This window comes from Uloborus diversus, chromosome 1 (assembly GCF_026930045.1).
Source record: "Uloborus diversus isolate 005 chromosome 1, Udiv.v.3.1, whole genome shotgun sequence".
Taxonomy (NCBI): domain Eukaryota; kingdom Metazoa; phylum Arthropoda; class Arachnida; order Araneae; family Uloboridae; genus Uloborus; species Uloborus diversus.
In genome coordinates, this window is record NC_072731.1 from 98,458,792 (window position 1) to 98,480,675 (window position 21,884).

The window sequence follows — 21,884 nt, forward strand, 5'->3', positions numbered from 1 at the left end:
CACACAATTCAAACCAGTGGTTGCATATTTAAAAGTTATGTACGACTTAATTATGATATTTATAGGGGACAAGATACACAGTCAAGCCAAGTTAATGAAAGCACCTTCAAAAATCCAGAATAACTACGCGTAGCAAAGCGGACCTTAGCAAAACGCGCAGAAAGAGAGTAAATTAGGTTTCTAGAGTTCTTTACTAGGTATTGAGCCATGCCGACTCCTGTGCTATGGCCATACGTGCTTGGTTGAGAGATTGAATTCCATGGTGCAAAGAACCCGATCGAGGGTCTTCTCACAGATTATTACCGATCAGATATAAGTCCGGGAAAATTGCTTGTCATGGGAGTACGGCAAGATCATCCTGGAGGTCTTTGATAAGCTCGTACGCAACGAACTTCTAATTGTAAATCAGATATATATCCATCATCCTGTGGAAATATAGTTCGAATATTGGGGAAACATTTTCCGCAAACACATATACATGCTTGTGTAGATCCATTGGGTCTTCCACAACGATAAGTGCATACAGAGTTTACTATGTTTCGTACCGTGTACGCCAAAGTCAATCTGCCGAATGGAACAAGATACTTATCAGAAGAAGCCTTCACTGCAGATAATCAAACACTTTTTGAACCCTTTTTTTCACACAGACACTTGTCTCCTTTTTTAGAACACTTATTTACGAACATTTATTAGAACCGTAGTAGGAAAACTTTTAAAAGCATTTTTTGAACACGTTCACTTTTCCCGTTTTTTAGAACACTTTTTTGGGTCAGTCTCCAAAACACTTCTAGAAACAAAGTTCGGAACATATATTTAGTTCAGCATTCTTTTTAGCGCACTTTTTAAGCACTTATAGGATCGCGTTAAAGACATTCTTGAACACTTCACTGAACATTTTGTGGCACACATATAGGTACAGTTTCTAGAATGCGTTTTAGAACAATTTCTTCGCACTAATATCATCCGAGGATATCTACCGCACAAATATAAAAGTAGCTTTTAGAAATTATAAATATGCACTAAATTCGTGTTCACTTTGAGACTGCAGGCTGATGCTGGTTTAGGTTTTGGATGAATCTAATTATTAATCAGCATAGCTACTATGAAAATTTGAAATACAATGATATTTCAAGATAATTGAATAGCTTACATCAGAGTTGCACACGAACAATGTTTACTAATAAAAAGGTTTCAGGAAAATGTAGAGCACAATATTACTTAGTACAGAAACTGCATAAATTTAAAATATTAATTTATATATTTTAGTTTTCAAAGTTAATCCATACTGTAAAAGTAATCAAAAGTGTACAAACAAAGGCTCACATAACTTCAGTTTGTTGCTTCATAAATTTCATTTTTAAAAATTTTAATTTCTCAAGATCAAAACAAATTTGCCTTCATTGTTTGAATTTGTGCTACTTTGCTGTTCAGTGATCTATTGCTTGGTATCTGATCAATGACCTTAAACATTAGTTGTGTTCTTTTAAAAATGTAAGTGCAGTGGAATTCTTTAATGACTAATTATTTCCTTGAATATTAACTAAAATGATGAGTGCTGGATCTGGGGGGGCGAAGGGGGCCCTTGCCTTGTGACCCTTGCCCTCGTGAGACAATTTTTGGGGGACAACAAATTTGTTCTACTTCCGTGGGCGGGGGGGGGGGGGGGTTCGTTGAAACTCAATATAAAACTTGAAGGAGAATGAGAAGGAGCATCAGTTTCAAGATTTGCCCTAGCTCGGAAAAATCGTATATCCAGCACTGACAATTATCAATTAATTATTTTTAGTTTTAGTTCTTTGCATAAGAAAGAAAAATGTTCGCGAAAAACAAAATAAATAAAAAAATACTTAGTCGTCAGTGGCTGGCACACAATTTCAGTTTAGTAGCCTTTTTTTTACCATTGGTAGATAATTTATTCAAAACATTTATTTATTTCTTGAATGAGGAAAAAATGTACTACATTAAAACATGAGCTGTGGAAAAGGTATTACCGTATGAGATCTAACTGCAATTACATTCATTTGCCTTTTTTCTGTCCCCTCCCCCTCTCCGCCAAAGTTGAGTACAAACCTTTTGTATAAGCTTCCAAGTTTGTGCTTGTTTTTAAGGGGTCCGGTTTGGATCTTGAAATAAATAATGGCTTTTATTATTTATTGAAAGGCAACATGTAATACTAAGGTTGGGATTGTTATTACATTGCAAACTAATTGCTTCAAAATAGAAATGATTTGTGTATGAAAATTCATTGGTGCAAAAATTGTGTGGCCGTTTCGGTTCTTAAGACGTGACTGGTTGAGTACTCTTTTAACTTCCATCGTATGGCATTTAATTTCCAGATGGCAACTAAATGCCATACATTCATGTCTAACTGAATCAGACTGTTAATATCAAGTTCATTAACTAATGCAGCTAAATTTAAAATACGCATGGGATTTATGTTTCAAACGTACGCACATAACAATGAACTGAGTTTAGTAATTAAACACAATATGTTTAAAATGAATTTATTTAACTGTATACATACACATTAAAAAAATTACATAACAATGCTTGAAACTATCATTCTTCTACAACCGGGTAAACCATTACCTAAAAAAAATAAGAAAAGCCTTTTTTTAACAAACATACGCTTAATTAGGAGAACACAAGCAATACGTTATACATTTATTTGTAGGCTGTAGGAGAATGTGGGGCAAAGTGAAATGGTGAAACTCGAGGTACTCTTACTGCCAACAATCTCGTAATATTTTAACTATTAGCACATGTACTCTAATCCAGTCAGGAAAAAAATACATCTGGAGCTTAAAACTAATGATAATGATGGCAATTTTCAAAAAAGGACATTTATATTGTAATCTTTTGATGTAAGTCAAAAATTATTTTCGTAAGAATAAAATGATAAAATTACTGTTACAAACATTTTAAATATTAAGTGAGACCTTCTAATATTTAATGCGGCATTTTTTACTTTTTTCAGTTAATTTTAAGCTTACTTGTATTTCTAATATTGGCAAGGTGAATGGGACAAATTGAAATAGTTTATTTCGTTTGCTCACTCAATTACACTGTTCGGCAAAAAAAAAAAAGAACTTCAAAATGTTTCTCACATTTCGTCGGCTGATTCTTATGTAAAATGATCCCCCTGAATCCGAATACGACCTCCGTTTTCTCCCTATACGTACCAATTTTTTTAAAGCCCCCCCCCCCAGTTTTTTCAATTTTCCTTAGTTTTAGAGTTTTTTTTTTTTCTTTTTTGAGCATACTTTTGGTGGGCAAGAGAGGTTCAAAGTTCAAGATCATGGATACCCAACGCAAAAAAGGGGGACTTGGGGGTATACTCCCCCAAATATTAGAAAAATCACGAAAAACGATCTTTTTATTCTGCCTTTTTAAAAAAGATGTTTGTAAAAAACATTTCGGTGTAGAATGAGAGTATAAGACTCCCTTCCATGACCCCAATGTCCAAAAAAATTTTTGCGATGTAAAAAAAAAATTTAAAAAAAAACTGTCTTATGAATGTCGCACGTTGCATACGAGTTGAATCGCAGGAATTCATTCAAATAGATATTCTTCTGGCTGATTCTTATATAAAATGACTCCTAGTTTCCAAATAAGACCACCTTTCCCCCATCACGCCCCTTTTTTAGAACCTCCCCTCTCCCCTGATTCAGAGCCATTTATTGTTTTAAATTTGGAGGGAAAAATGAGCATTACAATAACCGTAAACATTATTCAGAGTGACTAGAGATGTGCAAAGTTCTAAATCTTGTGCATGTGCATATATAGCAAAAAAAAAAAAACTTGCCCTCCCCCCCCCAAATAAAAAAGGGGTGGTTGGTTCTACAAAAATCGGTACATGTAGGAGGAAAACGGAGATCATATTTGGATTCAGGGGGTATATTTGCAGAAGAATCAGGCGGAATAGCCTCAGAAGCATTTGAGAGTAATTTTTGCTGCACAGTGTGTTTGGAGGGGTCCCCCCCTCTTTTCCTTTTTGCTACATATGCATAAGATTTTGAGCTTTGCACATCTCTAATCATACAGAATTATGTTTACGGTTATTGTAATACTCTTTTCCCCCTCCAAATAAAAAAATGGCGGGGGAGAGGAGGGGGTAGGCTCTAAAAAGGGGGCGTGATAGGGAGAAAGATGGTCGTATTTGGAAACAAGGGGTCATAGTGGTCATTTTACATAGAAATCAGCCTGAGGGATGCCTTTTCGAATGAAGACCTACGATTCAACTCCTATGCAACGTGCAACATTCACCTGATTTTTTTTTTTTTTTTTTTACGTCGCGAAAATTTTTTTGGACATAGGAGTCATAGAAGCGAGTCTTATACTCTCATTCCGCTCCGAAATTTTTTTTACAAACATCTTTTTTAAAAAATCAGAATAAAAAGATCGTTTTTCGTGATTTTTCTTTTATTTTGAGAGGTTATACTCCCCCCCCCCAATTCCCCCTTTTTGTGATTGGTGTCCATGATTTTGAACTTTGAACCTCTCTTGCCCACTAAAATAATGTTAGCAGTTAATATAAAGCTCCTTTCAACTCCAAAAAAAAAAAATAATAATAATAATAATTGCTCTAAAACTAAAGAAAATCGAAAAAAACTTGGAGGTCCTTTAAAAAAAATGGTACGTATAGGGGGAAAACGGAGGACATATCCGGATTCAGGGGGTCATTCTACATAAGAATCAGCCGACGAAATGTCAGAAGCATTTTGAAGGTTTTTTTTTTTTTTTTTTTTTGCCGCGCAGTGTTATTTACAAAATCACTTATGGATTCATTTATTAATTTATTTACATTCCTTCAATCATTAATTTACTTATTTTTTCATGCCTTCACCCATTTTCATATTAATTCACTATTTTATACGATCATTTATTTTTCTTCATGTATTAAGTATTTTATTTATTTCAGTATTCGTTCATTGTTTCATTATCTTTTTATTATTCATTCTCTCCTTCTTTTACTAATTCATTTAAACAAATACATTTTTTAAGAGTGAATAGAACATTTTTCACTCAGAAAAAATATTTGATTTTTCACTTTTTCTATAAAAAAATAAAGGGAAAACTTTTTTTTTATAATGTTCTTTCTTTGTAAAGTGTAATTTTCAAAAGAAATTTCCAATTTGTTCACGAAAAAAAAAAAACTTAGCCAGTTTAGCAATTTCACTTTACCCCACATTCCCCTACTATTTTTTCTATAATAATTTTTCCGATAAAAGCCCCTATATACCTATCTTCCTCCTTTTCTCTTTACATCATCAAAAATAGCTAAAATGTTTTAGACGCATCAGTTTTTACAAGTTTCCGGAGACCAACCCCCCCCCCCCTTCCTAGAGGTATCCTTTCCCCCTCTCCATACTTTTCCCCATCTTTACATAATCAAAGACAGCTCAAACATATTTTAGACTAGATAAATCTCCAGGGAAGATCTCCCTACGCCCTTTCCAGAACTGTAAAAATGGCTTAAACTTGCGTTACTAATATTGAATCCGGCATTTTTCTCAGAAAAATGTCTGATATACCTTGTTTCCGCAGTCTGTGGTCATTCTTAATCTATCTCTCAATGAGATAGAACATATAACAACTACATTACAATTGAAATAGTTTTTACACTGCAACAGACATCATGTTTAGTTATCCAAAAATTTTTACTAAGTGTTTCAGGGAACTTTTCATGATTCAAAAAAAAAAAAAAAATTGTTTTTGTGTTTACGTTATCAGGTTGTACCTGTTTTACAAAGAACAAAAGGTTTTTTTTTTCAAAGAAATAAAGGGTAAAATTTTTTATTCACATGTTTTTTATCACACGGCAAATTAAAAAGTGGGATTCAAGAAAAAACTATTAAGCATTTTTTTTCTGAACTAGCGATTTTAACTATTTTTGTGTTATGACCCCATTTTTAAGAACACGAGATCCGATACATGTATTGTACGTACTCAAAACACATTTATATAAGGCACCCTGTTTGCTCTAATTGCTTTAATGATTTCAAAAATTTGACTAAGATACATAGATTTTTAGCTAATGTTTTGAACTTAGGTTATTCATTTGAACAATACTCTGCTTGGCATTCTGCAAAACATCGATCATGAAACTCAAATTTCATGATTTTTTTAACTGCAACAGATAATAAAATTAACTATCCATAAATAAGATGCTAAATGGTACGCAATATTTTATCCTCAAAATTCAAGATAAAATTGATTGATATGAAACATTCGACAATATATTTTGTCAAACATCATTACTTAGAAGAATCTTGATCTCTAGACCTACGTTCGAATCTCATTCATACTATTGTGGTAGATTTTGATCATATTCAAGTTTAACCTAATCTAAGCCGCAGAACCTCCAGCAATTCATTCTTTTTCGGTTTGTTAAACCAAAACGTTTTGCACAAGATGATCGATCTTATGAGATGTTTGCAAGCAAAAATACTAACGTATCAAAAAATTGCTAATCAGAAAAATAAAATCACCTGAACTATTTGTAAAAATAAAAAGTAGATGACAGAACTTATAAAAAGCATTTAGATGAAAGAGATGCTTTTTTTAAGATTGAAATTGAACAGCGTAAGAAATGCCCTTCGATCTTCAATAGAAATGTTTTTGGGTCATAACCAGTAGTTTAGGAGCCCTTGTTTAAACCTCTAATTCCGATGTTGTTAAAAATTTCTAAATCTAAAGATAAGGACAGGAGCCCTAAATCAATCGTCAAGTTTCAAAATTAGAATCGTAACACGTTTGTCTTATCGTAACCACACAGTTTTAAAACACAGGATTTCATTTTATTTCAAAACTTAAGCGGTATGGTAAATTATTAGTGTATTTAAAGCAAAAGTATGAAGCTCAGTAAATGTAAAAATACAAAAATTATCTGTAAAGAACATAAGAAAGGAAAGTGGCGTACCTTTTGAGCATTAAAAATAACACGAAAATGATTGCGGCCGATCCAGATTGTTTACAAACATGGCGTAACAAAGAAAGCAGTTATTTCACAAGCACTCTTAAATCTGCGCGCGATGTGTTTGTTCTCAAGTGTATTCCCAAACTTCGGCTGAATAGAGATTCCCAGCAAAACACATTCGGTGCACTTTTGGAACGTTTTCTTTATATCGGAACGGATTAGTAAAACATTTCAGCTACATTTTCTTGTACAAAACACATTCGAAATACATTTTAGCACATATTCAGGCAACTGAAACACTTAAAGTGTTTCAATTGTGCACCGATTATTTGCAGTGTTATTTTCCCTTAGTTGAAATCTAGTTGCAATACTGGAGTGCAAATTCTAGTCTGTCGCCAGTGAACAACAATCTGCATAGGCGTATTAACCGGCCGTTTGCTGCGGAAGCGAGTCCGCATCAAGATTCGCTGAATCAACTTTGTAGAGATACTGTTCGTAGCCATTTGGCTCATCTGAGAGGTCAGTTTCTGAATAGTTGCCCATCTGTTTACGAAACGCATCACCGCAGCCGTCGTTCACATATGCTATCGCCATTCGTACTGTATCGGCCTGTTCGTGCACCACATTAGCGGTCACTGATTTTGGATTGTGTCATTTTATCATTCAGGGTATGTTTTATCACGGCGACTCTCGAACAAATTAAAATAAGCCGTTCCGGTAATTCTTCTACCCTGAAAATCAATGATCATGCCTTTCGAATGTCGGATAAATCGCTTTGTTTCTGCAAGTCTGAACGAACTAAAATATTTTTCGAATTTGTATTGTGTATGATCCACTTTAGACATAGTACAATCCAAAGGTTTCTGGACAAGTTGTAGTATACAACCTTACCTGACTGTTAACATCACCGAACACATCCACCTTCAAAATGGTCATCTTGAGTGTCTATGCACTTCTGCCAATGTTCGTATAACTATTGGAAGCACTCCTGAACGCAATTTTTCGCAACCTCCTCTAGAGCCTCCTGCCACGCAGCTTGAACTTCATCATGGTAAAGAAGGCGACTCTCATGTTGTATATGGACACTTCAATTGGATGTGAAACAAATAACACAGCATTTCGTTGAACTTAGCCCCGTTTGACTTTTGCCTATTCCCAGCAGTTAAGAAGCATTTGCAGGGATGCTGCTTTCTTTTGTCAGATGAAGTGAAAGCTGCATCGCAGGATGTCTTAGACGAGGATGCGAAATATGGCTTCCAGTTGTGCTTCTAAAAGTTATCTGAACGTTGGCAGAAGTCCATGATCGCTCAAGGTGACGATTTTGAAGTTGGATGTGCTTCGGTGATGTTAACTATTTAGGGTAAGGTTTGATACATTTTGTTCCTGATCTTTTGGATCGTACTACGTATGTCCACCAAATTTGCTGAAAACAAGTCCTTTTTGCGATTGGATATATAACGCTAACGTCAGAAGTAGATGGTGGTCAAATTGATATGTATGACAGGACAGTATAAAATAGCGTATTTTAGACAGCTTGTTACTGCTACACTAAATCAGAACTTGTACTGTAACAACTTGTCTCATGAAATGTTTCATTTTAATTATACACATTTTATTTTTAAAAGGAAGGTATAAAACCAAAATTAAAAAAAAAAAAAACCATACAAAAGAAACATCGTTCCCGGAAGCATGACGTATGATTAATTTTTCTGTGCTAACTCACCAAAAAAACATTCTTTGAAATGGGAAATATGGAAAAATATAAACTCTGCAGAGAAAACTATCACTCACTAATTAGAAGTGGTATTCTTCGATATAGCGTTTAAAAAAAAATATCAGCTTAATTCTGATTTTCTGTTCCTTCAGCAAAGAATGTAACCGCTTCTGTTTTTTTTTTTTTTTTTTTTGAACCTGTTTGACTTAAAGATAATATCAAGATCCGTTTCTTTACTCTTTATATTTGAAAATGGATGTTGATAATGTAGATACAGTTTGTAATTAGTATTGTCCGCTTTTTAGTAACAATGCATCCGTCAACGATCTATTAAAGACGTTGTTTCATGAAATGTGTCTTACGCGAATCAAACACTTTGAGTTGAGATTTGAAAAATAATATGAAGTAAAACCTTTTCGCATAGGTAAACGTTTTAATTTCGACTCGTCATTTTTATATCAAACTTTTTCTTTTCAGAGTTTAATACGAAAACAAATTATGTCCCCTATTCATTTTCTTTTCCCTGAACCATTTTTAAATCGTCAGCTGCATTTGAAAGGCTGATTCCAACTGTATCAGTTGATTGATTCATTTTTAAAATGCTGTTATAGAATTTTTCGAAATCAAATTTCACATTATATTTCTGTTTTAAATACGTTCTTAAAGTTATTATTGCATTTTTTGTTCAATAGATCAGGCCTTCAATTCATAATTTATGATGTAATGAAGTCAATCATGTTCAAAACTAGGCTTTAAAGATGAGATATATATATACGAAAAACAGGAAGGTATGAATTTTTTATCTAAGAATGCCAGGAAAGCAATGCATCTGCCTAGTTGACTTGCGTTTCCTAAAAACATTTGTTGCACAAATCACCTGCGTATTTTGCCTTGATGTCCGATTTGGAAACCGATTGCTTGTTTTGCTCCTACTTGTTGCCCCGATTATTTCTGTCTGACGAAAATCAGATGGCATAATCGTTCTCAACGGACATGTAAAGCGATTTTTGGAGCAATTTTTCTTCCGAGAACGGGTCGTCTCACACAGGAGTCTCGACTTTTTCCTAGAGTTTTCGTGAATATAGGTAAGTGTTTTAAAGTATTTTTTTTTTCTGTTAGTATCTTCTTACCTTAGTTAAAGAAACTTTATTTAATCATTTAACATAGTAATTAATTATGGAAACAATATTTTTTTTTTTAAATTGTTTATGTCATCCTGAATTTCCAATGTACTATTTACTTCACTCTTTTTCACTTTTTAAGTTAATATTTATGGTTGTTGTATTTGTGTGAAAGAAACCTCTGATGTTTATTAGAATAAATTCCAGTAACACAGTAATCATAGTGCAATAATGGTAGCTAAAAAAATGTGTTTATTACATGATAAGATTTGGCAGACGGATGATATTATGGATCTAAAGCATGTTACTTGAGCACTAAAAAATGAATAATGTTATGACATACAGATATGAGAAACTTCAATAACGTAAACACAAAAGGCAAAAAATAAACCCCATCAAAATACATAATTAAAACCAAACTTAGTCTACATGTCTGAGATAATGTGCAATGTCATCATTTCCACTTCTAAATGATTCTTAACTTTCTATTATTTGAGTGTTTATGTATTTCATTAAGAACACTCTTTCTAAATTTATAACTTTTTTTGCATTGTCAATTTGAAATGGCATGTTAGAAAATGTTCTTAATTTTACAAGAGGGAAATTAGGGGAATATAAAACTTCGAAAGATTATCAGAATTACAAACTTGCTTGATGTGCAAATATTGGCCAAAGTAGCCCTTTTGACTCGACACCCAGCTCTTGATCAAAATGGTAGAAGTTGAGTACCAGTCGTAGAAGATATTGTCTAAGCTGACGGTGAGTAGAGAGGATATCCACATACTCGAGTGGCCACATAGGCTGAGTGGTCTAAACGATGGCATAGTTGATGGCAACTACGGTTCCAGATACTTTTGCTGTTAAGTACATGGACTTTTTCAAACAGTATATTGTGTCCAACGTTACGCATTTCTTAAATGCTTGATGCGTTTTAAATAAATGTTTATTGCTATTAAAATATTCTCCTGCAAATCACAATTTGCTTCGCGTTCGAAAAGAACTTGAAACAGCCCCAGAGCTCTTTGGGGGCATTGTAGAGAAAAATTCATTTCGCTCGCACAACATATTGTTTTGTTTAAAGCGCTTTTCAATTTTTTTAGGCAAGAAGAGCATTTTTTGAGTTTCCAATTTTCGGCATTTTCTTTTAATTGCAGCTCTGCGGTGATAGAAACATATTTAACCTCATGACCACATATCAAGCAGTCAGAAGCAAGGTGGTGTAAATGATAAAATTAAAAATTTGGAGATAACCATCACAAATGGTATATGAACTTCTCTTCTGCTTTGGGGCAAGAAATAATACTAGTAGCCCAATTAGGTGCTGCTGTACAGCATGGTTTAGATTTTTTTTTTTTTTAACCAATCCCTATCTAGGATCTGAAGGTTAAACGCGATTCACTCAAATATTCCACTTACATCCCTTTAGTTAGCACATCATTACATAATCGTTGTAGCTTTTGTCAATAATAAAATAGATAATGAAAAATTGTTCATGACGCATTGTTTCTATCTGTTTCTTCAAAGGAATGATACATTGTGATCGGTGCCTGGATAATATTAGCTGATAATCCGTTGCTGCAGTCGTAGTACTCCTTAGAAATAATGTTAATTTTCCGAATCTTAACCTAAATCTGTCAATTTTGCTATGTTCTCTAAATTACCTCCCTCATTTCTTAGTTCTTTTGTAATTTTGTACTCTGATGTTTGATGCCTTGTCTTTCATCAGCTGCTATTGCTAATAGTGAATTTTGGGAGGGGTTTAGATCTATGTACGTACCCTAGTCTTTTCTTTACGTAAAAAACATATCGGTGCGCAAATTCGAGTTTATCGTAAAATGTATTAGACTTTCTAGGTTTCGAGGTGCTAAAATAAAACGACAGAGCTCTTCAGGCAGTTTTAATCCACCTAGACTGTGAATAATGTTTCAGTTTGCTGTCTTGAAGCTTTGGAGAGCACAGTCTAGTAGAAGATGTTGTCCAACAATCATGTCGTTTTTAATTAATTTATTTATTTGATTTTATCAATGATCAAACTTTCTATATTATCCGTTTTACATGCACATGTAATAGTCCAAGAGCCAGAGCCACCAGACCTTACTTATTTTCTAAGTAATAAAATGTGTAAGACAGAATAAAGTTAGCATGTACTTTGAACGTACGCGTGTTTATTAACTTAGACCGAGGGCCAATTTGCACTTTGTTAGGGGAGACCGGGGCAAGATGACGAATACCTTAATTTTTCTGTTTTAAAGAAGGTAACAGCATCAACTGGATACCACTGGCTCTTCTATCCGCTGTTCGCTCAGAAATAGTATAGAGACGCTGAAATCGCCATATTTGTGTTAGTTCTGAAGCTCTTATTGTTTATAGTTGCCACGATATAACTTTTATGCATATGTAAATAAGCTCTGCTATAGATACGGATACGATTAATCGTGTTTATTTAGTATTTTTGAGTAACTTAGTTTAAATACCACCTATTACCATGAATAAATATCAACTAATCGCCATACTTTATGGCAATAGAGACGAATCTGTTCAAACAGGCAGTCCGGGGCACCATGACGGGCCGAAACTTGGGGCAAGATGACGAGCTCGCTGTTGATGAAACTGAGAATATTAGTGCTAATACTCAGACCTTGATAGTAGAAAACCAACATATAAGCCCTCCAGACGAGGCACAACTTACGGCAATTACTGATTCCGATGCAACAAAGAAGCCTGTAAGTGTTTCTGATTTTAATGCATTGCCTAAAGTAACACAATAAGAGAAAAAAAAAGAAAAAAGCAGAAAACTGAGTTTAAACATTCTTACAAGCACACCAACCAGATAAATATCAGAACAAGGAGCAAAACGGAAGGAAAAAAATAAACTATTAAAAAAAAAGGAAAATAATCCAGTGAAGCTAAAAAGGAAGTAAAAACGACTCGAACTAAGTTCCTGTAAATCCAATTCTATACAATTTTTCCCAAGCAATCCAATTGCATCAACTTCAAAGGGTGGTGTTATAATATGTTCTGCTTTTCCAGAGGAATATTGTGACCATCCAACAGATAAATGGATCCAGTGCTGTAAAAGCCAAGAGTGGTGGCATGAGGAATTTTACGCTGTAGTGTATTAAGCTTAATTTCATATTTTTGTAAGAAGTAAAAACATGGTTATCATTTGTTAAACTAGATAACATATTCAAATCATAAACTATCTCCAACCTTTTTCAATGTTGTCATCTTGCTCCAACGTCAAAGTCATCTTGCACCAGTACTGGGGTAAGATGACGATTTTTTAAGGTTATGAAAAAATAAAAATATCCTTCATTATTTTTATTATTGAGCGGTCTCACAGACCGCTCAAAAGTTCATCTGATCACCCCTATTTCATTTTCAGTCTATTGAACGTGAACTTTATGATTTACATCTTGCGGTTTCTAATTCCATTCCGAACTTTAACATTATTGACAGAAATTCTTGGTCTAGAACCCTTCGTTCCTCTGATAAACATCAAATTGTTTTGAAAAAGAAATTAGCTATGCTTTGTAAATCTTCTCATGTCGTTCCTCTTGATAATTTACCTGTTGTTAATAAGAAGGTTGTTGTTAATCTTTCTAGCGTTCCATTAAGTAATTCTCAAATTGAGGCTCTAAAATGTAATGATAATTTTGCTGTGAGTGTTAATCCTTCTTTTTCAAAGCTTATTGCTCCTGTTGAGAAAGCTTTTAAATTTAGTGCCTTAACTTCCTCTCAAAAAGATTCGATTCGGCATCTTATAGCTTCTAATATTGACTTTAACTCGAAAATTGCTAAACCTGTATTTGCTAATACTGTTAGCCGTTCTGTTAAAGACTTAGTTTCGAATTCTGATCTGGTTGTTACCAAAGCTGACAAGGGTGGCCAAATTGTTGTTCTTGACAAATCATCTTATGTTGATAAAACTAATGATTTGATTTCTTCTGGGCCATATGCTGAAATTTCTAAAGATCCTAGTGATAAAGAGTTAAAAACTATTGCATCTGCTGTTAAGTCTGTTCAGTCTATTCCTTCAAATGTTAAACGCTCTGTTGTTCCATCTATTGCTAATTGTGCTAGATTTTATGCTTTACCTAAGGTGCATAAAGCTGGTATTCCTTTCAGGCCGATTGTTTCCAATATTGGTATGGCTTCGTACAAACTTGCAAAATATTTAGTCTCTGTGTTTTCTCCCCTTAGGAGTCACAATTTATTTACCATTAAAAATTCTGTTGAGTTTGTTAAAAAAATTCATAGTTTCGTTCCAAATAATTCTTTTATGGCTTCTTTTGATGTTAACTCTTTATTTACGAACGTTCCCGTCGAGGGTTCATTGTTATGCCTTCGTAGAAGACTTTCTGAATTTCATTTCAACAATACGGAAATTGAGGATTTAATTTTCCTTACCCGTACTTGTCTTAAACAATGTTCTTTTGTTTTTAATGGGATTTTTTTTATATTATGTTAGATGGTCTGGCTATGGGTAACCCACTTAGCCCCATTCTTAGTGATATTTACATGCATTATTTTGAGGTTAAGCTGTTCCAAAAACTGCAGTTCCAATTTTATGTTCGGTATGTTGATGATTGTTTTGTTCTAATGAACCAGAATCAGTTTGAGTGTGATGAGGTTTTATCTATTTTAAACTCCATTGATCCTCATATTCAGTTTTCTTGTGAGAAAGAACCGAATAATTGCATTTCATTTCTTGATGTACTTGTTTCTCGTAATGAAATTGGTTTTGAAACTACTGTTTATCGCAAACCTTTTGCTGTCTCTTTACCTCCTCATAGACTATCGTCTCATCCTCCAAATCAAAAATATTCTGCTTTTAATTCTTTTGTTTATCGCGCAATTAATATTTGTTCTTCGTCGGAATTTCTTAAAGTGGAACTTAATTATCTTAAAGCTGTGGCAATTGATAGAGACTATCCGCCAACTTTGATTGATTCCATTTATAAAAAACTTTCAAATAAATCCCAAACTAATGTTCTTAACCGAACCTTCATCAGAAAGAATTTGGTTGTTTTGCCATTCTTTCCATCTGTAAGCTATCAGGTTGCTAAGATTCTAAAACGTTTCCAATTCCAGGTGGTGTTCTCTCCTATTAATAAACTTTCATTCTCTTCTCTTAAAGATCCTATTCACCCTCTTAATTGTTGTGGAATTTATAGAATTAATTGTAGTTGTAAACTTGCCTATATTGGACAGACTCGGCGTGCTTTAAAAATTCGCTTGAAAGAGCATCAAAATTATGTGAAAAAACAACAATTAAATAAGTCTAGTATTGCTCAACATTGTTGGGATTCGAATCACTCTTTTGATTTTACCTCTTTTCAGATTATCCAAAAATGCCCCAATTCATCAGATCTTGACTTTTGGGAATCCTTTCATATTTTGAGGAACAGTTCTAACTTAGTTAACGATCTTAGTGCAGTTCCATATTTTTCTAACATTTGGCTCCCATATCTTTAATACTGTCCTTTCCCCATTCCCCCCCTCTCTTTTTTTTCCCCTCTCATTTTTATCTATCTTTCTTTGTTTATTTTCGCCTTTTTGTCTTGATTGACACCCCCCCCCCCCCCAATTTTCTTCTATTTATCTTTATTTTTCCTTTTTTCGAATATTTTTTGTTTCTGTTTATCTTTTTTCATGGTTTTCCATTCTGCTTTTCCTTTCTTGCGGTTCACGGTTACTGACAATTTCTTTTCTTTTTGTTTAAGCTTCGGCTTAATCCTTGTCCAATTGAATTCTTTCTTTCTGGGTTCGTACCTAAGCGAAAGCTCCTGACCTTTGCTTGCATTCCTATTGGTTCCTGAAAGGTTTATAACTTTGTCATTGGTGTTTGGCTAATCCGCTGATTTTATCTTTTAAGTTGCATGCTTATCTGCTCTTGGCTTTTGTCGGATGTCTTTTCATCCATAAGCTCATTATTTTTGCATTGAAAAAGGCGTTCCCTGTAACGCCGAAACACGTGTCTGCTGTAATTTATAAATTTGTGCTTCTACTTACGTTGTTTGGTCTGACTTTACAATTGAATGGTTTTTTCGAATAGCTTTTTGTTTTGTGACCTTGAACACCCCCACTGCTTATCAGTATCTTTAGACAAGTGCATCTGGTTTAAATTTAATTGCATTCTTAATTAAAACTTAATTAAAACTAAATCTTCCTTACAATAACTACTTCGCAGAAAAAAAGAGATGTGGAACCAAATATGAAATCATGGAGTCAGAATCAAACTGATTTTGGGATAAAGCAAACGGATTCGAGAACTTTAAAATTCTAAGAGTCGGATTGAGTCATTTTCTCCCCGAGTCTTAAGTCTTACCAAAGCTGTGGAGGCAGAGTCGCAATAGGATATTTTCAAACCGACTCTGTAAACCTGGTAAAATCATTTTTGTTTTGAATTTAATCCATTTTTATCTGAATCGCGGCAATGTATGTCTACGAGGTATGGTATTTCGCTATTTATGTATAACATTTTGTATTTATTGAAACCAAAGATTGAGAATATATTCAGAATCTGCAACTCTTTCAATTTTTTGGTGCCAAAATATATTTTGTTGTAATGTGGTCAATGATTTAAAAACTTGAATTACTCAAAAAATATTATACATAAGACAGTTAACTAAATGAAATATTTTCAAAACATGTTCTTTATCCAGTCTTTTTTTTTTTTTCCACAAGATATGCTGGAAGCAATTCTGCCTTTAAGTCAGGATGGATATTGAAATTTAGATCATCCGTAGAAGTATTTGAATTCTTTAAAAGTGAACAAAAAATTGTTCAAATCAAAAAGTGAAATTAAGAGAATCAGCTGTCCTTCAGGTGCTGAGATCTTTCGAGCAAAAAGAAAAATATTCGTTCAAATTGGATCGTTCACACAAAAGTTATTGGGAAGAGCATACTGCGTGTTTTCTTCGCATTTGTTCTACTTTTTCTTTTTTTTTTTTTTTGGAAAATTAGGCTATCATATAGAATACACGAGTGTTTACGATTGTTGATCCAGAGTCTGAGCTGAAACGAAAAGTGATGTGTCTTAGTCCTTTCCAAGAGACCGGAAAATAAAGAAAAGCAGGGAAAGTATTCACTTTTCCAAAAAATCACCGGACTTTGAAAATAAATATATCCGCATCTTTTTCAGCTACAAAACAAAAACAAAAAAAAAAATTAAAAATACGTTTTTAAAGGTTATTGTATGTTCTTTAATTCGTTATAAATTGTTCTACCCGCAAGTTAATCTTTTTTGCGATATGAAACTAAAACAAACAACGCACCTAGAACCCAAGAGGTCGAGGCGAGTTTCCCTTACGTCCAGCCATGACAAACAACAGGGCGAAAACGTATTCATCTTATCATAATTATGCATAAAAATTGTGTTTTGTTCAAAAAACAGATTTTTGTAGAAATTTGCAGAGATAGTTTGTACTTTAAAGCGCTGTGATGTGTTTTTTTTTTTTTTTTCCAACTCTGATTTTAAAACTTCAAACAAAAGGCTGCGAACAAAGTTTCTGCCGAACTTGAACCTGAATATGATTTACTGTGATTTCATTTGAAAGATAGTGGGATGGACTAGTTTTTGGTAGACGTGACCGGTTGTAGCTGAAACGATTGCTTTTGAAAACGCCGTTTACAGCTTTTGCTGCCAATTCCACTTTAAGTGCTTCGAATGTTTCAAAGCTTGTAGCCTGCTGCAAAATGTAACCATTTCAAAGAAAAAAAAAACTGTTATTTTACAGGATTTTGTCTGCTGTTTTTAAATATGTACTTATTTTGTGTGTAGATTTTCCAGGAATTTTAGAAATCGGACTTAATCATAGAGACGTTGATTTTGACTCATTTTTCTTCTATCGACCGTAACTCAGTTACGGTTTTAAATTTGGCAGGATAATGGGTGGTTCTATGCTCAACATAAGCTCTTCTAACCCCCTTTGAACCCTCTTTAGTTTGGCAAATTAGGTCAAACGCACCCTGTATATATGTGGAAAGAGAGAGGGAGAAATAATGGAAATACTGCTTAAGTTACTTATTCTATTTTTACTTTGAAGAAAGGTCAAAAATTTTCATTGTCACAATAATTAAAACACTGAAAATAAAACAACATTATTATTATTATTATTATTATTATTATTATATTTATTTATTTATTTATTTATTTATTTATTGAAAATAGAAGATTTATTTTGACATTGTTGTATTACAATAAAAAAATACGTTTTTAAGTTGGAATTTTTTTCGCTTGGGAAGAATTTTGTATTTTTTTCTTTCTGTTTTCGTTTTAAATACCAGTATCGAATCCTTACGCCCACTTTATAGAAACATATGTTGATGACTAATTATTTAAGAGTACTTACCATTGGGGAATTTTATGCAAGCGTCTATTGTTTTGCATGTTGAGACTTCAACTGAGAAATAATGAATAACAGTCTCACGGGGAATGAGACCCTGCCACTATTATATGAGTCCCTATCCCTTGGAGATGAAAATGCTGCCCACTTCAGTATATGATGAAAAATTGCAAAATATGTAATGTGTTTCGGAAATTTAAAATGAATTTTTCCCATTTTGTTCATTTTTATTTATTTTTTAATTTTCAAGATATTGATTCTCTGAAGACAAAAAAATAAAAAAAAGCACTGCATATCTTGAGACTGTGCGTTATTAACCTTTTAGTAAAATACAAACACTAAAACTCTGTATAAAAATGGAATTGAAAAAAAATACTGACTAAAATGTCTTGATTTTTTTAAAAATCTTCTTTTTAAACAAAAAAGGTTGAAGGAAATACTCTGTTTTAAAATTCAATGAAATAGCATGTTGAAATGATGTCCTTTTTGTCTTTTATAGTGTCTATATCTTTGATTACTATTCACTTTGCTACTTCTAATTAATCATTTATTTACTTTTTTTAATTTTAGTTTATGTAGTCTCATATCATTAATTGATCTTCCCCAAGTGGTTGAAAAAAATGTCATTTCAAAAATTCATCAGATGAAGTAGAAACAGTAACCTTCTTCTTTAAAATTTAAAAAAATAATAACAATAACGAATAGAAAATTGTATTTTTTTCCAATTATTGGAAGTGCTTATTAAATGGATCTATCTACTCACCAATTTTTGTTTAAAGCCTTAAATGACAAGAAGCAAAACTGAAAAAGATCTTCCTTAAAAATAACCAAAAATGTTTATATGTGTGTGTATTTACTTATTTATTTATTTTTTTTCAGACATCATTAAAACTATTTTTAATGTCATGTACCAAATGCAGAACGTTATATAGCCGTATATTATGACTCTTTTTTAAATTAAATTGTTTTTAACTGTTCATTTACTGGTAAATACATTTTTAAAATGTGCCCTACTTGACCATGTGTTTAGTATGGAACGAACATGTTTTCCTATAATGTGTATGAGGAATGCTACAAAGCTATTAACATCGCTTATAAGGAACACTTTAATCTGTAATAAAGTGCAATAATGGATAGATTTAATGTTAATTTTATTTAAAAAAAAAAACAAGTTTTCACTGAATACATTTTTATTTATACTTATTTTGACAGAACTTATGCAATCGTTTTTACTGATTTTTTTTCTATGTTATGCGTAAAGTTTGTGAGTATTTGTAGTATAATACTTCGCAAAGTAAAAACTTTATTTTGTAGCTTATTTTTAACACCTTATGTTTTGCTTGATACGCCAAATATATTAGAGGTTCCTTCTTTTTTTTTCAGAAAGATGGAGCTCCAGTCGTTTAATATCACTTCAGATTGCAATTTCAACGAAACATGCAGCATACTCTATCGGCGAAGACCTGCTTTTAACTATTTGGGCGCATTCGTTACAATAGTTTTGTGTTTCACAGCAGTTCTGGGTAACCTCGCAGTTGTATTTGCTTCACTTTGGAACCAAGTGCTCCGACGCCAGCTTAGCAACGTCCTTTTAGTGTATCTTGCAGTGATTGATGTAGCAACTGGACTCTTCATCATGCTACCGTCTGCTATATCGGTTGCCCTCGACTATTGGCCTCTTGGAGATATCAGCTGCAGATTCCACGCAGGGCTAGCCTACATGTTTGCATGCATTTCATCATTCGACCTCGCCTTCATCAGTTTGGATCGGGCATTAGCTGTGATGATACCTCTGCAATACCCAACATTTATGACTGCAAAGATAATGGTATGGATGTGCACATACCTTTTCATCTTAGGATTTACCTTGGCTACTTTTACAGTTGTTTTTGATTGGACCACTTATGATTATGCTGAAGGTATTTGTGCGTTCGACTGGATGCACGAAGAAGTCCCAAAAATTGCAACGTGTTCTGCTTTTTTCTGCTTTTACTTCCCGGGTTCAATAATGGGGATTTGCAATTCGCTGATTATTTTTACAGCTTATAAGTCGAAACAACGCACACTGTTTGTAAGACGTAACCACGCGGAAGAGACAAGAGCAACTTCAAAAGATTCTAGCACGAACAAAACTATACTAAGCGTTCTTATTATTACTCTTATTTATTTTTTGTGCAACACTCCTTACGCATTATCGAAGCAACTTAAAGCTGCAGCTGGATTAAAAATTCCCCATTGGTTTAGTTACATCACAACAATATTGATTTTCTGCTCGTCTGCAACAAATCCTTTTATTTACGGTATACTGAGAAAAGATTACAGAAACGCATTTAAGAAAATTCCAAAAATTTTATCTCAGAAGTTGTTTGGTAACTATTAAGGCTCGGGATCCCTTCCGATTTAGTTTGAAGTATGATGCTCTTTTTAAAAAATATTTTTATCCAACACCACTTGATAAAATTCAAATAACACATATTGTATGCATTTCAGTACAGTAAAAAACGCTTATTTTGTAATAAATAATAGTATAAAAGAGCGCAAGCAGTAGTTAAACGAGTTACTGCAAGTTGATTTTACTGCAAGAGGTTTAGGGAATAAACCCCTCAACAATCAACTCAATAGACCAGCCCGAGTGTAATTGCTGAAGGGGTTTGTGCGTATAACTGGAAATATGAAGTTTCTAGAACTACGTCATGTGCTTGCTTTTTCTGCTTGTACTTGCCGGGTTCAATAATAGAGATTCGCAATCTGCTCATTCTTTTGACAGCTTCGAAATTGAAACAATGCCCCCACCAGGTGTAATAATCTTTTTTTTTTTTTTTATTGCACAACTTTTAGCATAGGAGCATAGCAAAAACTTATCAAAAAATCAATAAAATCCACTCCAAGCAGATTTTTTTATATTACCTACAATTTTAAAATAAAAAATATCAACGAGAAACAACTGGTGAATATTTTTTCAATTAAAGTACGAAAACATATTTATGTTCTGATTATAAAAACAGGATACAGTGAGGTTTAATTAATGTCGGGATAACATATTGAAGGGAAGAAAATATGAAAAAACAGTATCTTGTCACGACATGTTACTAATGCATTCTGTCATGTATTCATCGTATTTTTGCTTGACCTGTAAGTGTTTATAGAAATTCAAAAGTTTCTCAATAAAGATGCACTAAATACAGTTTGCTGAATTGATACATTACCTCGGACAAGTGAATGACATTTTCAAGATCTAAATTAATCCTTTTCGCCCGTTATATTACCATTCTTATATTTTTTTTTAAAATCAATAGCATTTAAATTTTTAACAGTCAACTTCAAATATTGACACTTAATTTTCTATATTAATATTTATTTACGTTCATTTATTTATTTACTTATTTTTTTTTCAATCTTCTTCGTTTAGTTTCCTTTTGTTATTATGTTTGTGTTTTAATTATTTTTATAATCTAGCACTAAAATAATTTCCAATAAAAAAGCAATATTTTCCATCAGTGTGAAATTTACAAAGTTATGGTAACTAGTGATTGCATTACTGGTATACCGAATACCGGTATTTTAGGTTATTTAGCAATTTTATAATACCGGTATTTGCTAAGGCAAAAAAAATGCCGGTATTTTCGGTATTAGTTGAAAATAATAAATAGTTTCAATTAATGAAATTTTCAAATTAGCTAATTAAATATCTACTAATATGTCAAATGTACATTTCTTTTTCCACGATACAGAACCCTAATCAATCTGTTGATGCAAAAATGTAGCTTCAAAAGCACAAA

General features: G+C 33.1%; 1 protein-coding gene across 1 annotated transcript; it reads left to right on the forward strand.

Annotated features, from left to right (window-relative positions):
* The first annotated feature begins 19,492 nt into the window (after nt 1-19,492).
* On the forward strand, nt 19,493-20,485 carry LOC129233719 (trace amine-associated receptor 5-like). Its single transcript, XM_054867732.1, has one exon. The coding sequence runs from the start codon at nt 19,493-19,495 to the stop codon at nt 20,483-20,485; it is 993 nt and encodes a 330-aa protein (XP_054723707.1).
* The last annotated feature ends 1,399 nt before the right edge of the window (nt 20,486-21,884 follow it).

What these genes read in the sequence shown, in the direction of transcription:
- LOC129233719 (XM_054867732.1), top strand. Translation starts at nt 19,493, where the DNA reads ATGGAGCTCCAGTCGTTTAATATCACTTCAGATTGCAATTTCAACGAA.